This window comes from Hakea prostrata, chromosome 3 (genome assembly GCF_041222555.1).
Source record: "Hakea prostrata isolate BN-2017 chromosome 3, UWA_Hpros_2, whole genome shotgun sequence".
Classification (NCBI taxonomy): domain Eukaryota; kingdom Viridiplantae; phylum Streptophyta; class Magnoliopsida; order Proteales; family Proteaceae; genus Hakea; species Hakea prostrata.
The window spans coordinates 19879524-19904824 of record NC_142602.1 but is presented as its reverse complement, the minus strand read 5'-3'; the positions used below and the strand labels follow the sequence as shown (position 1 = coordinate 19904824).

Below are 25301 nucleotides of genomic sequence, written 5' to 3'. Positions count from 1 at the left end.
ACTGCTTTTCTTTTTGTTCCTTCTTTTCTCAGTTAGGACTGTTTGTTTAATTACTTATATTATATTTCAGCATTTCTATTGATGCTTACCATGGAAACCCAGTTAGATGGGCGGTTTTTGCTTGCAGATGTGAGTTTGAGGGAGAGAGAGAGAGAGAGAGAGAGAGAGAGAGAGAGAGAGAGAGAGAGAGAGAGAGAGAGAGAGAGAGAGAGAGGGGGCAGCAGCAGAGAAATCGCAGAGATGAGGCCGGCAAAGATATGAGCGGCAGCAACGAGATCGGAGAGATGGAGAGAGATAAGAAAAGAGCGCAGAGATGAGAGAGCACAAGATTTTTCTTCAGATCTCAGACTCCATCACCGTCACCACCATGATTTCCGCCACCGGTCACCACCATCCCTGAAAAACACGGCGACACTGGCTGAAAATATTGATTGTCGACGATATATCGCCGAAGTCGGGGATATATCATCGATTTATTCAATAAATCGAGTCGCCCCCCAGCGACACGGCGATATATCGCCAACACAATGTTCTTTGATCACAGCCTTCTGTGGGGATAAGAGTATATTGTTGTGCACAACAAAGAAATGTGTGAGAGGAGAGAATTTTTTTCTTGGTAGGACACAAAAGTAGTAAACTAAATTCTAGGGAGTTAGATGTGGTACTTTTATGTAACAAGATAAAAGATTTAAAGGGGCATGTAATGAAGAACTAAAGGTGGCAGGATGGAGTGTGGATTTATGGAGTATGGTTATTTTACTTTTGCTAAAGCAGGGCAAATGGAAAAAAACAACTAGATAGAAACGTTAATGAAGGCAATAAAGGAAGGAATCAAGAACATGGACATTAATCGCATCAAAGAAGTGTGGATCAATGACATTAAGGCAATCCCCCTCTTCGACTCTCCACGCAAGTTGCATTGGCCTATTCACCTAATATCTCATTTGATAGACATTAAGGGGTTGTATGGTAACCATTCTGTGCCAAAATTCCCACTTACAGAATCCATTTTTTATGCTCTCCTGTGAAGTGGGCAAATTTGGCACGGAATCATTGCCAGTATCATGTATGGTAACCTACTGAGATGGGCACATTTCTTTAGCCCATCTTGGCACAGAATCTTGTATGGTATGTACAACTTCTGTGCCAAAATGGGTACATTTTTTTAATAAAATATTTAAAAAGATAAATATAAAAGACATTAAAAAAAAAGTAAACATGCATGTTCAATTCATACATAAGTGCTTATACAAAATCAAGAGAGATTATAATTGATGTTTTCAAGTGATTAATGGGAGTCTCGCTCTTGCTGCCAATTCATTTGCAATTTTCTTCTTTTTCTCTTCCATTTGTCTTGCTTCGATTGGGTGTTATCAGGGGGAATATCGGGATCCGATATTACTTCTTCAGATATCCAATGCGGGTTTCCGAATTCTTCAAACTTTTTGTCCGCAATTTGCTCATCGCGGATGAAGTTATGAATAGCACAACAAGCAATGACAATTCTGGCTTGAGTACGTAATGTGAACCCGTGACGCATTTTACTCAAAATTGGAAACCTGCTCTTTAAGCATCCAAAAGACCTTTCTATAACATTCCTTACTGAAGAGTGCCTGTGGTTGAAAAGTTCAATAGCAGTGTCCTAGGCCGTCGACCTCTCCCCCCAAATCTCGCAAATGATACCGAGTACCCTTGAATGGTGTCATGAATCCAGATAAAGTCGGGTATCCGGAGTCAACCACATAATACTTACCTACGACAATTTAAGATAATAAACGTTAGTCCCATAAGTTTAAATATAATGAAGGGATAAAAAAATTATCGATGAAGTAGTTGTATTAAATTTACCTGCAGGAGGATGAGGAAAATGATTTCCTCTTTCTCTTCTTCTTCACAAGCTGGAAAAAAAAAACTCTCTTTTCTCTTGTGTAATCCCTAACAGATCAATAACAATAACGCATGAATCCCAGTATCTACTGTAATAATTTCATATCAAAGTCATACAAGGAAACTATTAACTAATCCAGTGAGTAACAGAATGAAGACAGTAAGTGAGAGTACCTTTGGTGATTGATTCAGAAAGAAATAGAGAAAAATGATTTCCTCTTTCTCTTCTTCTTCACAAGCTGGAAAAAGAAAACGTTATCATGATGCACTTGATTAGCAGATGGTTCTAGAGAAAATGATCATAAAAAGAAGAAGAAATCACTCGTAGAGAAGACGGAAAATTGGAAACCACGCAGAAGGTTTTTTATTTTTCTTAAAAGTTTGAAGCTATAGAGATTCTCAGAGGCAGAAGACACAAAAAAATCCCAAATCACTCTCACCTTGTCGGAGGAGAAACTTGTATTGTTGCTTCGGACTCTCCCCAAGAACCCGCTTGCGCCCCGGCTTGCCCGCTGACAAGGACTCGAGTGACACAAGAGGGCTCGGCTGGCACTGCAGGGGGACTCGAGTGACACAAGAGGGCTTCGCGGCTGCCCCCGACGATGACACAAGAGGGCTTCGGCTTGCGAGACGAGACGAGATTGCTGAGAGAGGGGATCCACGATCGATTGCACAAACACTTCCAAACAGAGGAGCGCTGCAAGAGATGCTTCCAAACGATGAGAGATTGAGAGAGTTGAGAGGGATGAGAGAGACGAGATAGATCGAGATGTAAAACTGGGGCAAGATGACCGTTGCAATGTCGAGTGCAGAGAGACGTTGAGAACGGCCGAGAAAATGTCAAGTGCAGAGAGACGTTGAGAACACATTTTAGGGTTATCGATGAAATTACATCGATAACCCTAAGTACCGTCAACGAGAGCCGTGTGCCCCGCATTTTACACAGAATCACTTCTGCGGCAGAGAAGCTCCAAATTGGAGCTTCTCTAACACAAGGAATAAGTGTGCCCATTGCCAGTCTTCGCCCACATTTGCTTTAACCACAGACATAAAATCCGAACCGGTTTACCATACATGATTCCGTTCTACCGTGCCCCCCAAAACGGGCAAATGGCACCGAATAAGTGTGCCAGAATGGTTACCATACAACCCCTAAGTGTGCCAGAATGGTTACCATACAACCCCTAAGTCTACTTTACTACATGCTACATTTTGTAATTATAAGTCTCTAACACTCCTTGACTCCTTTAACAGTATAGCTAGTAAGTTTATCAGCGATTATGTACCAACCAACAGACAAGGTAGTTTAAGCCCCATACATACTGATGACATATGTATGATGCTTAATTAGTAGTTAATATATTTCGTTTTCATTCATTAAAAAATAATAATAAAAAAAAGATTTTTTCTGGATAAAAATTAGAAGAAAAAAACTTTTTTATACCAAAAATCTACCCCTGGGCCCCACAATAAATAAATAAAAAAGAAAATTGTTTTTCGTCTTGTAATGAATAGAGCCGTTTAACTGTGGCAACCGGCGCCAGTTATATTTTTGGTTATATTATAAATGATTTTAAGTCTCTCCACACTCTCTCTAACTTCCCTCTCGCTCTCACCAAGGAAAGAAGATACGAAGAGAGTGTTGAGCGAGAGTGTTTCTGGGTTTAGCCAAGAAGGATTGGATTGGATTGGTCTTCTTGGATTTCTTCTTTTGCTAATCTCAAATCCCTTCTCTTAATTGGTGGGAATGGAGATTAAGAGCAAGGAGATAACAGGTGAAGAAATGGCGGATGAAATGCTCGCCAAGGAAAGGTGTTGTTTCTTTTTTCCGTTGCTCAGGTCAGACGAGAAACAATTTTCTTACCAGGAAGAAGGGTGGTTGTGTTGGAATGCGGTATCGAAGATCAAGGAGTGGTCGTCGGTGGACTAGTTTACTCCGCGCTGGAATAATTTCATTAATCGATTCAAGAAGAAGATTGACAAGCAGCAGGGATGCGGAGTTGATTGTGTCGGTGGTGGAGTAGCGTCGAATAGTACTCAGGGCAGATTTCAATATGATCCTTTGAGTTACGCTTTAAACTTCGATGAAGGACCTGCTGCTGCACAGAGCGATTATCCAGACACAGATTGTCTCTACCGTGATTTCTCCTCTCGCTATGCATCCATTCCCATTTCTGCTAAGTCCTCCATGGATTTGGGCCGAAGATGATGAAGCTCCCTCAACCGTTCCGGCGTCGGCGTCGGCGTGTGCATGTTCATAAGCACGCGCTTTCTTTAAATATGAGAGAGTGGCGGTTCGATTGGGTGCGCACCCAGTGGGGATGGTGGGCGTCCCATACAAATCGCTCTGGGCCCCAAGAATCGTCCTCTGAATGCGTAGAAGATCCGTTGACTTTTCTTACATTCCGACCGGGTTGGCTTTCTTGACTTTTTTTACCGTACAGATTTACAAAGTAGAGTTGGATTTTTAATTTTATTTTTCTAACTAGTTTTTATGCATAGTCGCTTGGGAAAAAGAAAAAAGAATGTCATATATAGCTGGTTTTTTTTTAAAATAAGTCCCACTCTTATTGTGTAATGAAAAAGAATAATAGAAAGATATGTGTTCTCCCGAGGTAAACTCTGTGTTATAAGTATTAGTAGAAACGATATTGGAGTTGAAGACAACTGGGATAAGCACCCCCATTCCTAGGTATGAGACCCACTTTCAGGTGTAGCTCCATAACTAAATCTTGATGTTTCCAAGTTATAAACAACTAATTTGGGTTCAATGCAAGATGGTACGGAAATGGTTGGATACATTCTCCCATCACTTGGAATTGTCTATTGTCTATTGTCTGTAAGCTTCCAACTGAGATCAAAATTCGGTCCTTCATTTCTCCATATCTCCTTCCGTTTCGCTGCAAATATTCTGAACGGATGCGCAGATTACCTGTCAGTGTCTCATCTTCATTTTCTGCCCCATAATAGTTCATCAGAGTGCATGCTTAACTTGTCTGCATATAGCTTTTTATGATCCACAGCAATTTCTAGATAATCTTCAAATCCTTTCACTTCAATATCATGATCATAAACAGGTTCAGCAACCTCTTCTGACCAGGAAAACCTATGCTCATGGTTGAATCAAAGGTGGCACGGTACAGCTTCGCTAGTACACCCTGGGAGATGTACGTACATGGGCCTGTCTCCCCTCTACAGGAAGTCAGGGTACTCCCTTGGATTCGGTTTCAGTACTCTTGGCATCTCTGCAGGGCCTCCTGTCTTTGCAAAGTTCAGCAACCTCTTCAAAAGTTCTCTTTTTTTTTTTTTTTTTTTTTTTTTTTTTTTCTTGAATTATTATTATAATTATTAATTTTTTTTGGTTATATTGTAAGTCATATGAAGTTATTTTGCAACTGCAATATTTGCTAACCAGATTTCAAGACAAGGTATTTTGACATATGGCTTGAGATCCTATCTATTCTAATCTAAGGTACGTACCATGCACTATTGTGTCTTGATAGAATTTTATTCCTATTTGGGTGCCATATCTATTCTTATGCATGAAATTACATAGAATCAGTCGATTATGGGTTGCTATATGGTGATAAATCAACTAAAGCATCTTTAGGAGGTACAAGGGTTGGATCAAGAACAAGGTCAAGAACTCAAGATAGATGAAATCAGGCCAAACAAACACAACCTTGGACCAGAAATTTCCAACCTTTAACTCGCTCTGCTCAAGCCCTTAGGCTCAACACAGTCTAGACTAAGCCTCTCTCGCTCTCTCTTCTCTCTTCTCTCTTCTCTCTCTTTCCTTCTAAATCATTTAATGTTCGATCGCCACTTGGGGCTTTTTCACAAATTGCTAATTAAACACATCTGGGTAATGAATAAGCAAAGTTGCGTGCAAAAGTAATGCATTTGAGTTGTTAAAACAGCGAATAACAACTAAGTTTAAACTAAGGCAAGATATATGATATATTAGAGCCAACCAAATCATAAAAGCTTGATAATGTAGGATTTTGAAAAATTCTGGGAGACTATTTGAGTATTCGTCTAACTACTTTTTATGAGAAAACATAAACTGATTTCTCATTAAATGAATACACAACAAAACATGAATGTATATATACAAATGCACCACGTACACGTGGCTACATCTTAGTATCCCTAATACTTCCCAGCAAACTCGGCAGACATGCAAGGCCCAGTTTGGAACATAATCCAATAAACTCTCGGCATGGAAGTGGCTTAGTAAATATGTTAGCAAGGTGTTGTGAGAAGGGACAAACCGCGTATCCAGATGACCCAGTGCCACATTTTCCCGCACAAAATGATAATCCAACTCTATATGCTTCATCCATTTATAAAAGTTAGGATTCACTGTCATGTGAAGGGCACTCAGATTATCACAATACAAGATAGTAGGCTACAATTGAAGAATACTAATATTCTTGAGGATAAAATTCAGCTATATAAGTTTAGCGGTAGTAGAAGCAAGAGCACGATATTCAGCCTCTGTACCAAACCAAGAGACAATAGGTCGTTTCTTAGCACTCCAAGAGGTACAATTGTTGTCTAATATTGTACAAAAACCAAAAGTAGAACAACGAGTAGTAAAACAACTTGCCCAATTCGCATCAGGAAAACCATGAAATTACTAAGATATAGCCACGTGTATGTGGTGCCACTTGTATATACATACATGTGCTATAACAGCCATTCTATGTATCCGACAAAAGCTTCACAAAAGCTTAGCAGCTTTATTTATCGCTTTTTTTTTCTTTCTGTTTATTTATCCTGTGTTGAGTAATGTAGTTTCTAGTGCATTTGGTAGGGTTGAGTTGGGTTGGATGATGGTCGTTGGTGAATCATGTTTTTCCACCGACGGTCCACCAATGCCATCCGTAGAGAAGGACGAGAAAAGTGAAAAAAATAAAGCAGAACAGAAGATCAAAGGGGAGAATTTTATGAGTTTTTTTCCCAATTAATGGTAAAGGTGTTGAAAGAGAAACCATCAAAGCCCCACATCCACCATGACACACCACTCTCCTTTCCACAGACAAATATTTCTAATCATAGTTATCATTACAAGAATCCTTATTCACACCACTATTCATGGACCCACCATTATATTCTCCAATACAATGCAGAAAGCAACAGTGAAATGGGAAATTTCACTATCCATGAGGCCACGAAAGCAAGAATTTTCCAGAAAGATATTTAGAAGGGAATCCAGCAATCAATAGCAACTTGGAAATGCTTTTAGAAACACAGCTTTACTATTTAGTCCTCTTTATTTCCATACAACAATAGTTGGTTTTTTCCCATATCTTATTTAATTGCGAAAATGGCATCAACTTCCCTTCAGCTCTACGTTTTTAAGCTTATGAGTTGTGGACCATGCAGGAACTGGACAAGAGGGGATTTGGGAAAGAAAGGTAAGATGTAACATTTCACTGAAACTATAGTTGCAGATAACCAATCCTCTGACCCATTTGCATCCCAAGAAGGAAGAAGGAAGACAAAAGCAACATTCAAACTTGAGTGAAGTGAATAATCAAGAAAAGCAGAAAACAAAATACTTTCATACACCTTCAGTTCTATAATGCCATGGCAAGTCAACAGTAAGAGATGAAGAGGGAACACCTGTCTGACAACAATCGGAGGAGATTGGGAATCTGCCCTTCTTTGACCAAAGCCAAATCTTGGAAATAGAGAAGCTCTCACCTTTACTTCCATTATTGATTCTCTTCCCTGCAATATCTCCAACAACTGAAGAACTGCCATTATGTCCTCTCCCCTTCACTGGCTTCACATCACCCACATCTCTATCATGAAGTAACAGCACTTGCAGATTCGAATCTCCAAACACATACTGAAATGAACCCATTGAATAGCATCTCCTGGCATCCAAGTTATTACTACTGCTCTCTTCCCTCCTCCTCCATTGTTCAAATTTCTGAACTTTCCGAGCCTCACCGGAAAAACCCTTGTTTCACCAACAACCTCTGTTGTTTCTCCTGTTTTATTTCCAGAAGGGTCATCTCTATCCCTGGGAAGCCCATCCTCCTCCTTCAGATCATCAAATTCAAAAACTGGGTTTTCAATCGGAATGCCAGAGCTGAAGAGGGTTCTTCTGCAAAGAGGACATGTCGAATTTGACAGCAACCATGTATCTATACAGTTGATGTGAAACGCATGACTACACAAGGGAAGTAATCTTAGTTTGTCAAGTTCAGAAAATTCACAGAGGCAAACAGCACAATCAAAGGGTTCTTTTGGACCCATTATCTCTTTGTAGAGGAAAACAGGGAGAGCATCTATAAAATTCTGATCTAGACCTGAATCGTCGAGATGGAAAAGTTGTTGTAGCTGCCTTTGTAGAGCATCTGAACCAGACATATATGTGTACCTGGTTGACTGAGAGGTTGATGAAGGAGATGGTTTCCTTCTAAGGAATCTAACAAGTAGGTGAAGCAAACCAGATATGAAACATATAACAGCTAGGGTAACTATGATAAGGATAGCTGAACTAATTTTGCCTCCATAGGTGGATGGAGTTGATTCTTTCTTATTAGAACTAGTATAAGATGGTGGGAGTGAAGAATATAAAGAAGTAGAAAGTGGGAAAGAAATACCAGGTGAAGAGGTCAAGAGACCTTTTCTTCTCTTGATATGAGACTGAATCCCAGACATCGTTGCATGAATAGAGGGGAAGAAGGCTCAAATCACCATTGTTGTCCTTTCTATATGAAACCTAGAGTCCCTCAAACAGCTGAAAAGAGCATATTTCCTGTTTCTGAAACCAAACCAACTTATTTTCTTTCCAAATTGAAAGAGCAGAAAAGAAATATGAGCTACAACTCCCTCAAAGAAGAAACCCAATTAATTTTAGCAGATGGGTACCAAGCTTAATAGAGTTTGGAATGAAGAAATCCATGATGATATGGTCCACAACACCACTATCGCACAGACCTTTGATTTCATGCTCTGGAAATTATCATTAAAGTCAAATTGATTAGTTAGATATCTAAGTAATCTTGGGTTTTATTAAGATACATAACTGTTCAACGAATGAAATTTATGATAAAGATAATATCAATTCCATGATGGGACATCTCATTAATGGTCTGGAAGGTCCTAATTTTAATTTCACTCCAAACATCCCATCAAAACCTTATAACTATCATTAACAAGACTTTATAGCATATTATATCAGAAGGAACTAAAGTAGGTTTTCCTTGTTGAGTCATGTTGAAGGTTGATGTAAAGATGTTGGTCCTGATATGTTCAATTAATTTATCTAACATTTTGGATGGATTTTCTTTTCATGAGTAAGAAATTTTATTTTATTTTTACCTTCTTAGATGAACAATAAAGTTAAATTAAATCTCTCGCAGATGAAGTAGGGCATGTGTCCGTGCATTCGTGCATCCTGTCACTGGATGCCTTGCCCGTGTTACCAAGCAACCAACTTGGGTACCACTACCACAGGCAAGGCATTAAGTTGTTGAACGCATGGATTGACGCATTGCATGGACACGGACAATTTGGTATTTTAGGGTATAAATTTTTATTTTTTTTTAACAGAAGCTTTCTATATTTTGGGGGCAGGGGAGAGTATTACATATATATATATATGCCGCGAACCTACATCTCTTCATTGAGAGATGAGATTTTTAACCGTCCTACTAACCTTCCATTGGCTTCTTCAAGTGTATAATTGATATCTTTAAAAGCATGAATCAAAAGAGGACACAAAAAAGAACTTCTGCTTCAAACTATCAGCGGGATCCTTAGTTGAATCACTCCTCTGAGTGTGGCCCGTGGCCGGTAGACGTATTGAGATTAAAAGCAGTTTCAGAAGCAGATCCTACTGTAAACAGAAAAGGTTATTCACAGAATCTTACTCGCATTTCCTTTTGATATAAATCATCGTCTTTTACAGAAGAAAGAGGAAGCTAGAGTACTCCCACTAATGGTGCCTTGATGAATAAGGTTTGACATCAAGAGACAGTCTTTGAATTCTACCTCTGGGCAAAGCAAGAACCCATTAGCAAATTAAGAGAGCTGCTTGCTGGTTAAAACATTCAAATTAGTCTCTCTGAAGCTAGCCAACGTCTTACTACCACATAAACTATTCCAATCAGAACACTATTCCACCGAACAGACTACAACAGCAGATAGAATTGATGTGATGATGAGAACCGCGTTACCAGCCACAAAAGGACGACGAGTTTCCTTCACAACCCAATAATTTAGCTCGGACTCCAGTCATCAATAATTTGGAAAGAAACAACTTCCTTTAAATTAAGCATTCATACGGCGGCTGCGACCAGGCCTAGCATGCCACCTGGAGCACACGCATTTGATGTGTGGCCGATAGGCCACTCAGCTACACAAGATTTGATCTTTCTACGAGGCATCGAACTTGAATGCTACGCATTTAATGGGCGCCGCATGCACCGCAGACAGTCGAAATCAAATCTCGACAGAAATTTTGATCTCAATCATCCATTTCGAAGGTACTAAAAACCAAAATGAACAGTTGAGATCGAAATTTTGGTTAAGATTAATCTGATCTTCACCGTCAGCAGCACAATGTTGTGCATTAAAGTGAGGTTTAACCCTAGTCTGAAATTCGAGAGTGAGGTTTAAGGTTATGGTTAGGTGATTTAAAGAGAGGTATCATCTTTACATACTAGCAACAAAGACATGTATTGTGTTGGTTGTATCTCTGTCGACTAACATGGTATCATGGGATGCTTTTACCCTTGCTTGGTAGGATATTTGTGAGACCCCACACGTATAAAATGATGTGTAAGGAAGACTCCTGCACATTATCAAAAGGTGGCCGAGTCTTGGAAGAGACTGCATTTAGGGTTAAAGGGTTCATATTATTGGATGCATAAACCCAAAAAAAACAAAACAAGCTGGAAGAAATCAAGAAACTCATGAATTACCATTACTAGCTATTTTAAACACGTCATCTTTATTATATACAGTAGATTACTAAAGAAGCTAGGGCAGAATTTAGAAGTTTATCAATGAAACAATCAGTCGTGCTGTTTGTTTTGCCAATCCTTCCCTTTCTTCGTCAGATGCACTGGATTTTCTGTCATCTCATGTAAAAGATTCACACAACTGTTGAACTTCTCCATACAACCAGTCGATATAATTTCCAACCCCAAAAGTGAAACCCTAGATGTTGCAATTACTGAAATTTTTTAAAAAAAAATCTATGTATGAAAACCAGCTGGAACTGTGTTGGTGCGATTTGCAAAAATAAAAAATAAAAAATCGAAAGAGAATATCATACAGGCACAACAGATAGATTTATATGGTTACGTCCATGTCACAGCAACAACTTGAGCTTCAATTATTTTGATGATATTGCTCTATGTTACAATATAGAGAAACCCTAATCCCTTGAAGAAATAAACTTTTAGGAAGAGAAAAGCGAAGATATAGATTTCGATATCTGCCATGATCGAAAACCTAACTAAGGAGAGAGAGGTAGATAAAGCCATAAAGGTAAGGGAGAAGAGAAAAAAAAGGCAAAAAAGAGTGAAACCGAAGAAAAGGGAATCAAAGAAACAATAGTTTGTTGGTGAAGATCACGATGATCGATCATTTCGGCATGTACAAGTTGGAAAGAGCTCGCAGAAAAAGAACCTTACACTTCAACTGGAAGATGTAATCTGCGGTGCGAAGGAAAAGGCGATTCGGTTGTAACCCTCGACCACCTGGAATTAAGCTCTGCAACTTCCTGACCTTCATTCGCAAAGACCACCACCTCACACGACTCATCGCCCTTGTATTTCTTCCTCGCCTTCGCCTTGGTGACATTTTCTTCAACAAAACCATCTTTTGAGTCCTTCCATTGTACCTGCTCTCTCCACAACACTTCCTCTGGTCCATTGAATTAGCTCTTTCGCAGAGAGAGAGAGAGGGAGCGAAGTTCTGCAAAAACTAAGTCACGATGAGGTATATATAAACAAACGAATTAAGGAAGGCGTTCGGAGCTCTCTCTCTCATATATGATATATGATATATGATATATGATATATGATATATCAGAGACTGTGATTGAAGTGACGACCCCCATGTGCGCCAAACCAACCGAGTGATGCTGATAACACTTAATGTGAGGGGGTAAGGGTATTTCGGTAAATTAAAATGGAACTAAATTTTGTCTTCTTCCCATGAGAGAGCCCAATAGGCCAAGAGGCATTTCAGCCAGCCTGACAGAGAGACAGATCGCTAACACACACACGCCCAGTTTTATTGTCGTTTTCATGAAAAATGGGTCCCACGTTGCCAATTAGCTCGCAACGCCCAAAGCACGAGTCTGACAGCTTTGGCACGTCATGACAGCCACTACTTTTGTGTCTGACAAACTGACAATAGCCGTTCTCCAAACTCTAAACCCCGACACGTGTTTTTCTTTTTTTTTCTTTTTTTCCCAAGAAGACAATTCATTCGTTCCACTTTGAAACAAAGAATAAATAAATAAATAATAAAAATAATAAAAATAAAAGATAAAAACCATGGAAATAGAAGGTTAGAACAAAAATATGTAAAACGAAGAACCAAAATTTAATCAAAGTGTCATACATATTGGAGAGAATGTCATCCAGGCTAAGGTATTGGTCAAATCTAATAAACCTTAAAAATAAAGTTGTAAATACAACTACAATTAATAAGTTCAAAAGATGTGAAAAAACGTATCATCGCTAAAGCTCAAATAGGTAAAAACACGATATAAAGACAGAGAGACTATAACACCCTCACATGGGCGGAGAAAAAACACATTACAAGGGTAGAGAAATAACATGCCGCAAGCGCAGAGCAACTACACCTTGAACAACTACTAAATCAAGTGAGAAGTCGAATGTGCAAGGAAGTTTCACCACTTGACTTTGTGCTTTAGCAGCGGTGACTTTTTCGTCACCAGATTTGTGATCGGATGATATTGTGCTAGATGCTTTGGTTGAGGAAATCACAGGAGTTGTAATGGTGATAACAAGCATCAGTACAAAGTCTATAGTAGAAATACGCAACATTAGAACTTCTAGCTCTAAGGGAGTTGTTTTCAAAGTAAAAATTTACAAGAAATAAGAAAACATAAAAGAAAAATAGTGAAAAAAAGTAAAAAGATAAAAGGTTCATAGAAAGTGAAGAGGAAATAGGAGAAATGAAAAAGATAAAAAAGAAGAAGAAAAGGCGAAGAGAGAAGGAGATGAAGAAGATGAAGAAGAGGCGGATAGACGGAGGCTTTATGCCTCAAACATGTGTTCTCTCACTCGCATGTGTTTCTCTTTTCTTCCTTCGATCCTTCAATGAAATTTATTTCTGAAGAAAAATACTTTCATAGGAAAACTTAAAACTGAATTCATAAGAATTATTTTCGATTTCATAAATTTTTTTTAATTTTTTTTCTTCTTTTGGTTAGAAGAATTCATAACTATGAGTAGGCAAAATTATAATTCAGCCCTTTTTAAAAAACAAAATTTAAAAACATCTAAACATAATCGCTGAAGGAGAAGGCTAGAGAGTTTATTTCGGATGGTTGTGAAAAGAATTTCATGAAAATATTTCAATAAAAAACAATGAATTAATTCTTTAAATTATTTCTACAATTGCATATAAGAATAAAGACTTTTCAATAAATGCCAAAGTAATGGTCTCGAATCTAATAAAAAAAAATGAATGGACCACCTTCCCTTGTTTGTCTTTATAAAAGAAAAAAAAAAAAAAAAACTTGTCGTAATCCTATCAAACAAGATAAATCATAGCATTAACAGAATTTCCCATACCCCTCAATCAGAAGAACCAATACATCTAGGAGAAAGGCTAACTATATAACATTGTTTTTATTTTCATGGGCCATGTTGATAATCTCTAGTAGGTAACGATACCCCTTTCCATGAGTTCGGATCATCTTTCCCAATAATGAGGAGCACAGCTCCTCAACGGCTATTGACTACAGATTATAGAGGGGCCTACAAGATTAGGGTGATAATTTTTTTTTAATATTTTATTTTTTACTTATAGGTCCCACATAATTTATAGTTGTAAAGTCGTAAGAGGAACACATACGTGAAAGGAGACGACCCACACTCCCTTCTCATGTCCCTTTGCAACATTGACAGAATCCACCTTCTAATATCTTTCCATCATAAGTTTTAGAGTTGAGTTTCCGATTTAGTTGGTGATTCTGATTGCCTATCCTGAATTCAATGACAAGATTGCTCCTCATGTGCATTTGTCGCTTTAAGATTCCCGGTCCAATGTGATAGCACACCAATTTCTGGCTTGCTTGGATGGTTGGTTTCAGTCATTTCGTTCGATTTTTTGGGTTCAACCCGATTTGTAATGGTTAAACCAACTTGAACCAGTTAATAGGGTTCGGTCCAAAAATCGACATCCCTATCTTTGCAATCTTAAAATCGTTATAAAAGCAATGCTTAGCTGTAATGGAAACGGAACGCACATGGTTGCATGTGTTGCGTTCTGGGATCTTAGTAACCATGCCAAAAGTCGCACGTCCCCTCCCCACTGGTCAATTTGGTGTTGTTAGTTTCGTGGGTCCTCTGTCCTCCCATTCTCGCTACAGCTTCCCTTTGTTTTAGCAAAATTGTTTTAATCAAGTAGAATTTTAGGCCGTTGGATCTAAAATTTCGATCAAAATTTTTATTTTAATTGTAACCGTTAAAATATCAATAATCGATATCAAAATTCAGTCCGATAGCTAAAGTTGTTTTGCATGACAGTCATGCACGTTAAATGTCTGGTCGATCACTTTACACCAGGCTCAAAGCCAATGAAAAATCTACACTATGGCAAATTTCCTACTTTAGGAAGGTCTAGTCAGATGCAAGCACGACTGTTTGGCCAAGTTTCACATTTTCACTATTTGGCTGCTATCTATAAAATAAATACCAATTTCACCCTTCTTTTTTTTTTTTTTTTTTTTTTGTTTGCCTACCTCGGTTTATAAACCGGTGGTTTGACCCGCGTCGCACACCTGGCTGTGGTGGGTGAGCCTCCCCGAGAAGATTTTTTGCATCCACAAGGATTCGATACCGGAACTTTGCTTAAGCACACCTGGCTGTGGTGGGTGAGCCTCCCAGCGGAGATTTTTTGCATCCACAAGGATTCGATACCGGAACCTTGCTTAAGCACACCTGGCTGTGGTGGGTGAGCCTCCCAACGCAGAAATTTTTTGCATCCACAAGGATTCGATACCGGAACCTTACTTAAGCACACCTGGCTGTGGTGGGTGAACCTCCCAGGGATTTTTGGCATCCACAAGGATTCGATACGGCACCTTGCTTAAGCCACTGGGTGGGGGGTGAACCTCCCAACAAATTTTTGGCATCCACAAGGATTCGGGAACCCTGCTGCCCCGGTGGGGTGGGAACCTTGCTTAAGCGAACCAAGCTGCTACCACTTGGACCAACCCCCGTTGGTTCATTTCCCCCTTCTTTAATAAGGCATTTCCCGTAATATCAATTTTAATTGTAAATTATAACTCTAAATATTAGATGATTAAATACTCTTCCATGAGAATGAGATTTAAAGAGAAAATTATTAAAATATTAATTTTTATTAAATACCAGTCATGTAAGTGGACGAAGGAATTCTCTCTTCACCAATCTTCACCAATTTCCTTAGCATTCCTGAACTGCGAAGAAAATCAGCTTAGAAGGGTCGTTACGATCTGCCAAGAACTTGGGCATCTTTCGAATTATATGAATGCATTGCCCCCATAAATGCTGAAGAAGTAAACCAAAGCAGCAAGTAACAACCACAATTTGAGATCCTGAAACACGGTGAACGGAGCCGATATCAGCACCAATGCCAATAAATACAGACCCCATCTGCAGCTTCATTGTGAATCGCGAACCCACACAATTTTGATCTCATCAACATGTTAAACAAGTGACAACTCCACCAACGAGAATCCAAAGAAGAAAGAAGAAACCCGGCCAGAAAACAAAGAAGAAAATCACTGTAGCAGAAGAAGCAGAAAAGTACAAGAGAGAGAGAGAGAGAGAGAGAAAGAGAGTGCAGCATATCATATGGTTTCTGTAAACCCAAATCCAACTCCACCGGATGGTTTCTACTTGGATCCCATGGGAATTTCTGTCCCTGGACTTGGTTCTCTGACAACAACTCCCATCACTAACACAGCTTCATTAGATGATCCCAAACAGGAAATTACAGGGAATTGTAGGGAAGAGAATTACAGAGAATGTGAATCCTGTCACCAATAGCTGCTTAAGAACTCTCCATGCTGAAGCATGCACAGTCTAATTTTTTTTTTCTTTTTTTTTGGGTTGGGTTCCTCCATTGCTATCTTCAGCAGCTAGCTACTCGCATGAAGGAAAGCCAAGATAAATTTTTGAAAACAAATCCCTTCAGAAATTAAAAACTCACAAACCAAATTGATCAAGACGAAGTCATGGTGAATGGCACTAGCATTGATTATTTACAAAAACCGGCATAGGAAACCAAGATCCTTTAGAAGATGCCTCCCATGCACCATGGGAGGAATGTCATCAAAGGTCCATAGGTTTATTGCACTGTTGCTATCCTGAGTTGAATCTCCATTCAAGAGGTTTCCCAGTGATGTTTCCCAGCCACCCTAGCCTTCATATATGGTATTTGAAAGTACATCTCGGATTCAAATTCAGACAGCTCTTCAGAAGGGCTTTTTCCAGTATTTTCCTCAACCTGCACTGCTTTTTTTCTGGTTATGGGTTCTTCTGAGGGGCCCAAAGAACTCGATCAAGAGAGCTAGGCAGTGAAGCACTTCAGTAAGGAACCTGATCAACTCATGAAAAGTAGTTTCGATAAATGATATGGTGATGCTTTCCATTTCAGATGGTAATAAGCTCCCTATCTATTCTGAATGAGTGTTAGAGCAGTTTGACCATTTCCCAACGAACTGTGTGCGATGGTGATCTTGTAGAGAGCTCTATCTCCATGAGTAACATGGCAAACTGTTTTGAGCATGTCATCAGTTTGGGTATTGCCATGAATCAGCTGGTGTTACCCCTTGTTTTGATCATTTAAAATTAGGGTTTCCACTATTTTTAATTGCATCTTGCACCTCCGTGTTCATTTAGGTTCGTTGGCTTATTCTTCCTGGTTCCATACTCTTCCACTGCAAATGGCACTAAAAACCATTGTCTTACACTAAAATCTATAGCTCCAGAGTCCATTAGCAGTTCCATGTCTTGCAGCATCTCCCTGTAGTCATGAGGTCCATCCATTGTTGTTACTCACCCAAGGTAGTTTCAAAATTACATTTTTTTAGTAGATTAAATACCTATTTTTAGTTTGTCATATCTTCCCAAATTTGCTTCTATCTTTCTCCTTGAATTTTATCTCCTACTGGGTCTAGTTGATAACATGAGCCACTGTTTTTTAGTACTTGGATCGGATCAAATGTTTGATTTGATTTCTCAAAGCTTCAGAATAGTAGCTATGGTCAATTAAGCCTGCACCATGCAAGGGTTTGTTAGAACTTGATAGGGATTGTTAGGAGACAAGAATCAAAAAGACAAGAGAAGTTACAGAAGTTGAAGGAAGCAGGTGAATGGTTAAAGCAGATGGATTTTCCTTTTGATAAACCAAATAGGAAATGCATTAAGAGAGCAACAACCTACAAGACCCATCTGTTGGGTTTGAGTGTCTGTATTATGTGGATCCATGTAATTATGGTTTTGATTGTATTTGTAATTGAAACAGTATTTGGGTCAATTACTAGTACTGGGGTAAACTTGTAATTACATTGGTATTAGGGTTTTAAGTTTCCCTATAAATAATCTCTGTGAGATAACCTAGTTGACACGGAAACAAAGGGTAATACTTTGTGGGTGTGAGAGTGGGGAGGTTTTCCAGAAACCTTTTTTCTCCGTGGCGTGGCCGACCACGAAATCCCTTGGTGCTTACTTGTGTTCTTCTCGGTTCGTGATTGTGCATCCATCATCTCTAACACCATCTTGGTATATTCTAAACCAAGTACAACACATGATATTGCATAGAAGATCCATCTAGCTAGAATTAAAAATCACATAAACACATAAGTTAGGTAATGGTTGATGTGCCAAAACAAACGGCCGCCCGACAAGGCAGATGGATTTAATCAATAGCGCATCAACCATATCTTGTCGATAACACTTTTTGGACAAGATCAAAAGAATCGTGGACAAACTTATAAAACATTTACATTTCTAGTGATGTTAAGGAATTGAAGGATGTTGGGAAGAGAACAGTTTGAGGTGGGGATGAAAGAGTTCAAAAGGATATAGATTATTGAGGGAACTATAAATGTTTATTTTGTTGGCTTTGCTTCTTTCTTGATTATGATAATATCATAATTATCATAATCTTATTGTTGTTTAATAAGGATATTCTCAAACTAAACTAGGTTATTCCTATCAATTAAGGTGAAATAGAGCAGAGTTAGTTTGGATTTTTAAAAACATTATCTCAACCAGGGGCTATTTCAAAAAATTCTCCAATAAGAGGAAAAGGGTAAGTGCTGATATTTCACACTGGAAAGAGGACACAAATTACCTAAAAGATAAAAATACTAATATTCTAATACTAATGAAGGGCTGACAAAAAAAACTTTTATTAATAAAACAAAGGCCAAAAAATAAAGTAAAGAAAATAAAGAAAATAAAGTAAGAAAATTAAAAAATAATAGGGATAATTACTGTTGCCTCTTTGTACTATGATTTTATTACTACTTTATCCCCTGTACTTTTTAAAATTACTATTCCAACCTTTAACTTTGTCAACAATTACTAATGCCCCCATACCGTTAAGATCCGTTAGTTTACTGATGATGTGGCATCTATATATTTTTTTCAAAATCCCAAAAATAACCCTGCAATTATCTTTTTACTTATTTGCTCTTTTTTCAAGTTATAATACTACCCCCTTAATAGGAAAAAATTAACTTTAATTCCACTTTTCTTTTTTAAAAAGAAATCACAAAATAAAAGAAAGATGTGATTTTTTTCTTCTCTAAAAATAAATCACCAAATAAAGGAAAGATGTAATTAAATAGAAACAAAAATATTAATAAATCTCAAATTTAATTCAAAGCTGAAAATTGAAAATCACCTAATATATGCTGACCATTATGTATGTTACCAAATTTTCTATCAATTAGATCTTATATGCTAATTTGTTTGTAAAACTTCCATCATGGTGATTATGAAAAATTTAAGTGGAATGTGAAAGTCTCAACAATCATAAGTATGTGGGCCCACAAAATCCAAAATTAATTCTAAAATATAAGATTTTAAGGATATAATTGACATGCAATATAGTTTCTATAAATGACGGTAATGCCATATTTTTTACTTCTTAATTTTAGGGGCAAAATAGACATTTCATATTTGATGTTAACAGCCAGTTAACACCTTTAGAAGTGAGGGGGGCAATAGTAATTTCACAAAAAAGGGGGTTTGATTAGTGATAAAACCAAAGTATAAGGGGGCAATAGTAATTATCCCAAAATAATAATAACAGTAAAGTAATATGCACCATATTAATGGTTATTGGAGGGAACCCCTCCTATGATTAAAGGGCTAAAGCCAAAAAAAAATGGCCACAAAAATAAAAGGTATTAAGTTGTGGTTGAAAATGGGGGGGGGGGGGTGTTTGGTCGACAGTAAGGTCTGATCGTTGGCGGTGGAGAGCGGTTTCCGGTGGTGGAGAGGAGTTTTCGACATAAGAAGAAGATGGGTGAAGGATACCTAACAAAGGGTATTTAGGTAATTTAAAAATCAAAATTTTAAATACTTTAAATATAAATAAGGGTATTTTGGTCATTTTACACATCCACTTAACTGAAAATACTTGTAATTTTGATTGTGAGTGCCATGTAATTTAAGAGGTAATAGCGGGTGATCAAGAGTTTTACCCCTTTTTATAGGGGGTGGCGTTTAATTTGTTCTAAATTATATATTAAACCTACCCTTGAAGATAAAATCAAGGTTTGCATAAGTTGGTCTGAACAAACCTCAATTGTAAAAATAATAATAATAATATAAAGAAAAATACAAGTGTGAAGAGAGTAAGAAGTGAAGAGAGAGGGGTGGAGGAGGAGGAGGAGCAACACCAGGAGGACAGAAGGTAACCGACTATCCCTTTGGATTCATTAAAGATTTCAGGAATGATGAAGGAGATGTCTTACTTCTCTATCAAATATTAATGCTTCAAACTGAGATAAATTTACTACATATCACGCGTCCGTTAATCATACTTTCAAAACAGCAAATAATATCAACATTAAAACTATCGATATTCAGATCATATATGTGATTGTGCCAACCATGATTAGGTAGGCATATGGTAGATCCAAGTAGGAATTTGATTTCACTGGAAGCACTGGATTGAAGAGGTCTAAAGATGCTCATATGGTGGAGCTCTCAAAATGTTGAAAGAGATATGGAGTCATTTGATAGAACAAACGCAAAACAAGTATAGGTAGACAAAATAGGCTAGAGATGATTCAAACAATGAACAGAACACCAGAATAGAAACGATTGTCCTTCTCTTTGAATTTAGTGAAGTGACATTGACCTCTCAAAAAGGATACAGTAATAACTAATAACAAAGGGGGTGATGAGTTAGGAATCCATGGAAGGCCTTAAGGCTCGTGCTGGTTTGAATATGGTGTCAAGAACAAGCACACTCGTGTGCAGTGCAGACAGTTCTTTTGATTGAGTGAAGAATCTTTAGTTTTCTCAACAATATCTTGAAGGTCATGTCAAATCATTTTAAATTCTACCTGCCAAAACGTGATTGCTGTGGTTATTTGAATTATTCTTGGTGGTTGCAACTTGCAATCTCAAACTCAGAAAAGAGTTAACACCCGTGACAAATTTCAAACCAACCTGTCCCAACAAGTCCCAAACAATATCAAGCCGTGTTTACCAGATTAAAGGAAAGCATTTGAGAGACCCAACTTATCCCACTGAAGACCAATCAAATTATTCAGGTGTCAAACTTAAAGAAATTAACCTAACCAACTCTGACTGGATTGAAATTGAAAACTCAAGATTCTTAACAGTGAAAATCTTTTCGAGTTGATGTCCACAAAGTTGTAAAAACTAACACAGGACCAATGTGGAAGAGAGGGAGCGTAGGGTAGAATCATCTACGTGTAAAGCCATCAAAAACTTGATTATGCCCCAGTAGGTCACCTGTCCATTTTAAAAGGTTGTAGTTAGGGACCATCAACAAGTTAGCATCTAGTGTCCCAAGCTCCTATTCCCCCCACCAAACACAACTGTTAGGTAAAAAACCAAACAGAGAAACATGCCATATTGCCAAGCAGTTAGGGTCTCCAAGCTACCCACCATGCAAAAAGTAGAGGATCACTTCATAAAATGGGCAACTCAACTCAACTAAGAGATACCTTTTTCAACAATTTGCAGGAACTAATACTATTGGTTTTAGATCAATCTACCTGCATCGATTGCTTGGTAGAAGAATAGACCTTGAAAATTCCAACAGGGGTTTCAAGTTTCAACATAGTTAAAAAACACCCATGAACCTTTTGAGAAGATCATACCACAGAATTCCAAGTTTGAACCCTAAGCAATGGAACAGGAAGGTACCAACCAACAATCTCAAATACTTAAACCATACTCTAGTCTGAGATCAAAAGTTCTTAATCGCAAATCCACTCTCTTGTGAAAACATCACATGCTTAAGGTCTTCTACTGTTTCCACCAGCATTTTACAAGGCTGAAAGCAAACAATTCCAACAGACAATCCCCACACCTATGGAAGCAGAGAATCCCAAGCAAGCCAGAGACCACCCAAAATGAAATAGGATTGGAGAACGCCGGAAGAACACAAATACAACATTAATCAGTGTTTCATCATAAATCACAAAACATTCAACAACAAAGCCATGCAGTTTACAATCCAAAGGCAAGTAACCGGAAACAGACACAAATTGAAGAAAGAAATATCCAAGGATGCTACATATATATACTACCCATAAGCCGATAGCTGCTTAAGAACTCTCCACGCTGAAGCATACACAGTCTAATTTTTTTTTTTTTGTTTTTTTAGGGTTCCTCCATTGCTATCATCAGCAGCTAGCTACTCCTGCAGAATGAAAGCCAAGATAAAATTTTCAACATAAATCCCATCAGAAATTAAAAACTTTCAAATCAAATTGATCAAAAGGAAGTCATGGTGAATGGCACTAACATGTATTATTTACATAAACCGGCATAGGAAACCAAGATCCTTTAGAAGACGCCTCCTACCACGGGAGGAATGTCATCAAAGGTCCACAGGTTTATTGCACTGTTGCTATCCTGAGCTGAATCTCCATTCAAGAGGTTTCCCAGTGATGTCTCCCAGCCACCCTCCATATATGGTATTTGAAAGTACATCTCAGATTCAAATTCAGACAGCTCTTCAGAAAGGCTTTTTCCAGTGTTTTCCTCAACCTGCACTGCTTTCTCCTCCGGTATAGTCTTCATTCTTTTATTTACATGTCGATCCTCTGAAAAATCAGACTCCTCACTGTCAATAGAACCTGAGATAGAAGACGAGAACTCCACAGTCTTTGTTTCTTGATCTAACCACCCGGAATCAGAAAGATCATAGGAATTGCTCCCCTGATCTGAATTAAAACAAATATTGCCCCCTCCAGCGGGTGAAAAGGATTTGAATCCATTAGGATTACCCATCGAAGGGAGTGAACTCGTATTTTCAGATCCAATAACAGGGACCTTCTCTTCCACATAGGTCAAATCGTCGTAGAATTCAGGGTTGTTCATGTAACTGAAAATTTGCTCAAGACTTCGCTTTTTAGATCCCATGCCTACTTTTGTTGCCGGCTCAAAAGGGTTTGGCTTCACAGTGCATTTCTTAGTGGAGGAAGACGACTGTTCTGGGAAATTCACCTTGGCTTTATCGCCTCTGATCCTCCGAGCTTCGGCATCATAAGCTCTTGCAGCTTCTTCAGCAGTGTTGAAAGTTCCCAGCCAGACCCGGACCCCTTTTCTAGGGTCTCTAATCTCAGCTGCCCATTTCCCCCATGGACGCTGACGGATCCCTCTGTACTGGTTTTTCCGCTTCCTCTTCGCAGATTTTTCTGCAAGCCCATTGAACTCCACGGATTTTACAGCAGTTACAGCTCCTGTAGTTAAATTAAGAATCACCAAAGAAGGATTGGTGACATTAATAATCCATTTCTCCTTCGATACAAGAAAACCACAACGCGACACAACAGAGAAGCTCGAAAATTTTCAGCATTTAAGTGCGGAAAAAACCTTCTAATAGAAAACATTACAAAGTGCAAATCTCACCTAAAAAATAGAAACGATGAAAACTAAAACCCAAAACATCCAAATCAAATACCGTAGAGTTCTTCAAGAGAAACGATAAATTATGGTAGGAAAAAAAATCCAAAAACAAGAGTAACCGAACCAAAATTGGAAGGGAGATGAGACATACCTTGAGGGGTACTTTGTTTCTGAGGGCGAGACGGGGGAGCGAACGAAAATGGTTTGACATCTTCTTGCTGCTCCTCATCGGTCTCACCGTTGAACTCCTGAAAATCAGCTTCAAAATCGTGATCGACGTCGATGATCTCTGATTTCAAGGGCTTGGAGTAATAATTAGCATAGTTTTTCTCGACGCCGGAGTAGAGGTAATCAGCGATGAGTCGCTTGTTGCGAGTGCTCGGAATGAAATCGGAGATGATAGCTCCACCACACATCTTATCTTAGGAGATCGAAATACGATCAAAACTCAGAGTAAGAGACGGATCAGATACGAGTGAAATCAATATAAATGCAGAGAAGACGAAAAAAAGATGAAACGGATGCAGTTTGAGTTGACAGGTAGGGAAAATGTAACGGAAGAAGGATCAAAAGCCGCAAGGTAGGGTTTTTCACGTTTCAGGAAGGGTAGAGAAGAGGCTAGTGACAATCCTTAAACGTGTTCGACGAAATGAGATAGAGACGAAAACTGACAGAAGAGACAGAGAGAGAGAGAGATGATAAATTATATATTTCAGCTTTTGCGAATTGCAAGGAAGAACCTTTCCCCCCAAAATATAATAATATAAAAATTTTGGAAAAAGAAAAATCATTTGCGACACGGCAGCAGAGTACGGCGTGGACCCCTACTCTACCCAAGATTTCACCTCCATTATCTCATCTCATGCCTCTCCACAACAAGGGCATCATGTATGGAGGTTGGGGAGCTTGAATGAGAATCATGTATTTTCATTTTTTTTTTAAATGGGAAAATTTTATTGGTATTAGTGAAAGTCTGTAATTTATTTGGTAATTATATAAGAATATATTTTTATTTTTTTCATTTATTCCCCACAATTTTCTTCATTTTTTCAATTTAATTTGAAAATTAGACAAAGAACAAGTGAAAGAAAATGCCAAGTTCTAAATCATTAAATGAAAGTTCTAACTTTAAAAATTGGCTTAATTGATAAAGACCAACACCGTGTTAGATTGTTGCTTCTTCTTCTCAATGCATATAAATTTATCTCTTGAGGAATAGTTGAAGTGTACACATAGTACAAAGTATTGATGATACATCGCCGTATCATTGGAGGGCAACACAACACATACCAAATGTCGACATTATATCTCCAAAAAAATCAGCGATTTATCGTGAAAAGTCAATTTTTCGATAATATATTGCAAAATTCACCATATTTTAGAATTTCATTCGTTTTTCACCGATTTTTCATTCGATTTTTACCAAACTAATATAGAGCCTCTACAGGCTCCGAGGGCGCTATCGCCACACCCCTACCGGGCCAGCATCTCTGAATCCTCACCTGCTCACCGGAGAGCTGAACCCTCGTGTCTGTCGCAATAGAACGTAAAGCATGAGTCATACTCAACATAATTATATAATGAATTGTAGACTTTAGTACTTCTCTTTACTAGTTGTGTATTTGTGTTCTCTTTGTATATTTACATTAATTAGTTTATATGAGTTTCAAACTTTTAATTTTGTCTGCATAAAGTCGGTTATGTGCCAATCAGAAACTTTAGATAAGTGATGTTTAGATAAAAATAAATAAATAATGCTCCCGTGTGTTTACTTGGCATCAAATTAGACTACATAACAAAATTCTAGTCAAAACGACCCTAAATACCCCCCAAAATCAGGGATTGAATTTTCATCAACACCGTACCATAAGTTACCAACATGTCTGTGATATATCGCCGTGTCAGTGAGCGTCGTTAGCAACCGACATGGTGACATAATCTAACATTTCGAACCTTGGGTGTACATAAGTTGGCAAGCATTTTTAACCTCAAGGGCACAAGACTTCAAAGAAAGTGCACTATGGTTGCCTTGCTCTGACTAGGCAGAAGACTATTTTGACGTAT

At 38.2% G+C, this 25301-nt stretch overlaps 1 protein-coding gene and 1 pseudogene across 1 annotated transcript; both read right to left on the bottom strand.

Annotated features, from left to right (window-relative positions):
* Positions 1 to 7354: 7354 nt before the first annotated feature.
* On the bottom strand, positions 7355 to 8730 carry LOC149021441 (RING-H2 finger protein ATL46 pseudogene; annotated as a pseudogene).
* A 13044-nt stretch (positions 8731 to 21774) lies between these two features.
* On the bottom strand, positions 21775 to 23930 carry LOC149021440 (ethylene-responsive transcription factor RAP2-12-like). Its single transcript, XM_089149673.1, has 3 exons — positions 23389 to 23930; positions 22132 to 23071; positions 21775 to 22026 (listed from the first exon to the last, which is right to left on the bottom strand). The coding sequence occupies exons 1-2, from the start codon at positions 23651 to 23653 to the stop codon at positions 22173 to 22175; spliced, it is 1164 nt and encodes a 387-aa protein (XP_089005799.1). The 5' UTR covers positions 23654 to 23930; the 3' UTR covers positions 21775 to 22026; positions 22132 to 22172.
* Between the last annotated feature and the right edge of the window lie 1371 nt (positions 23931 to 25301).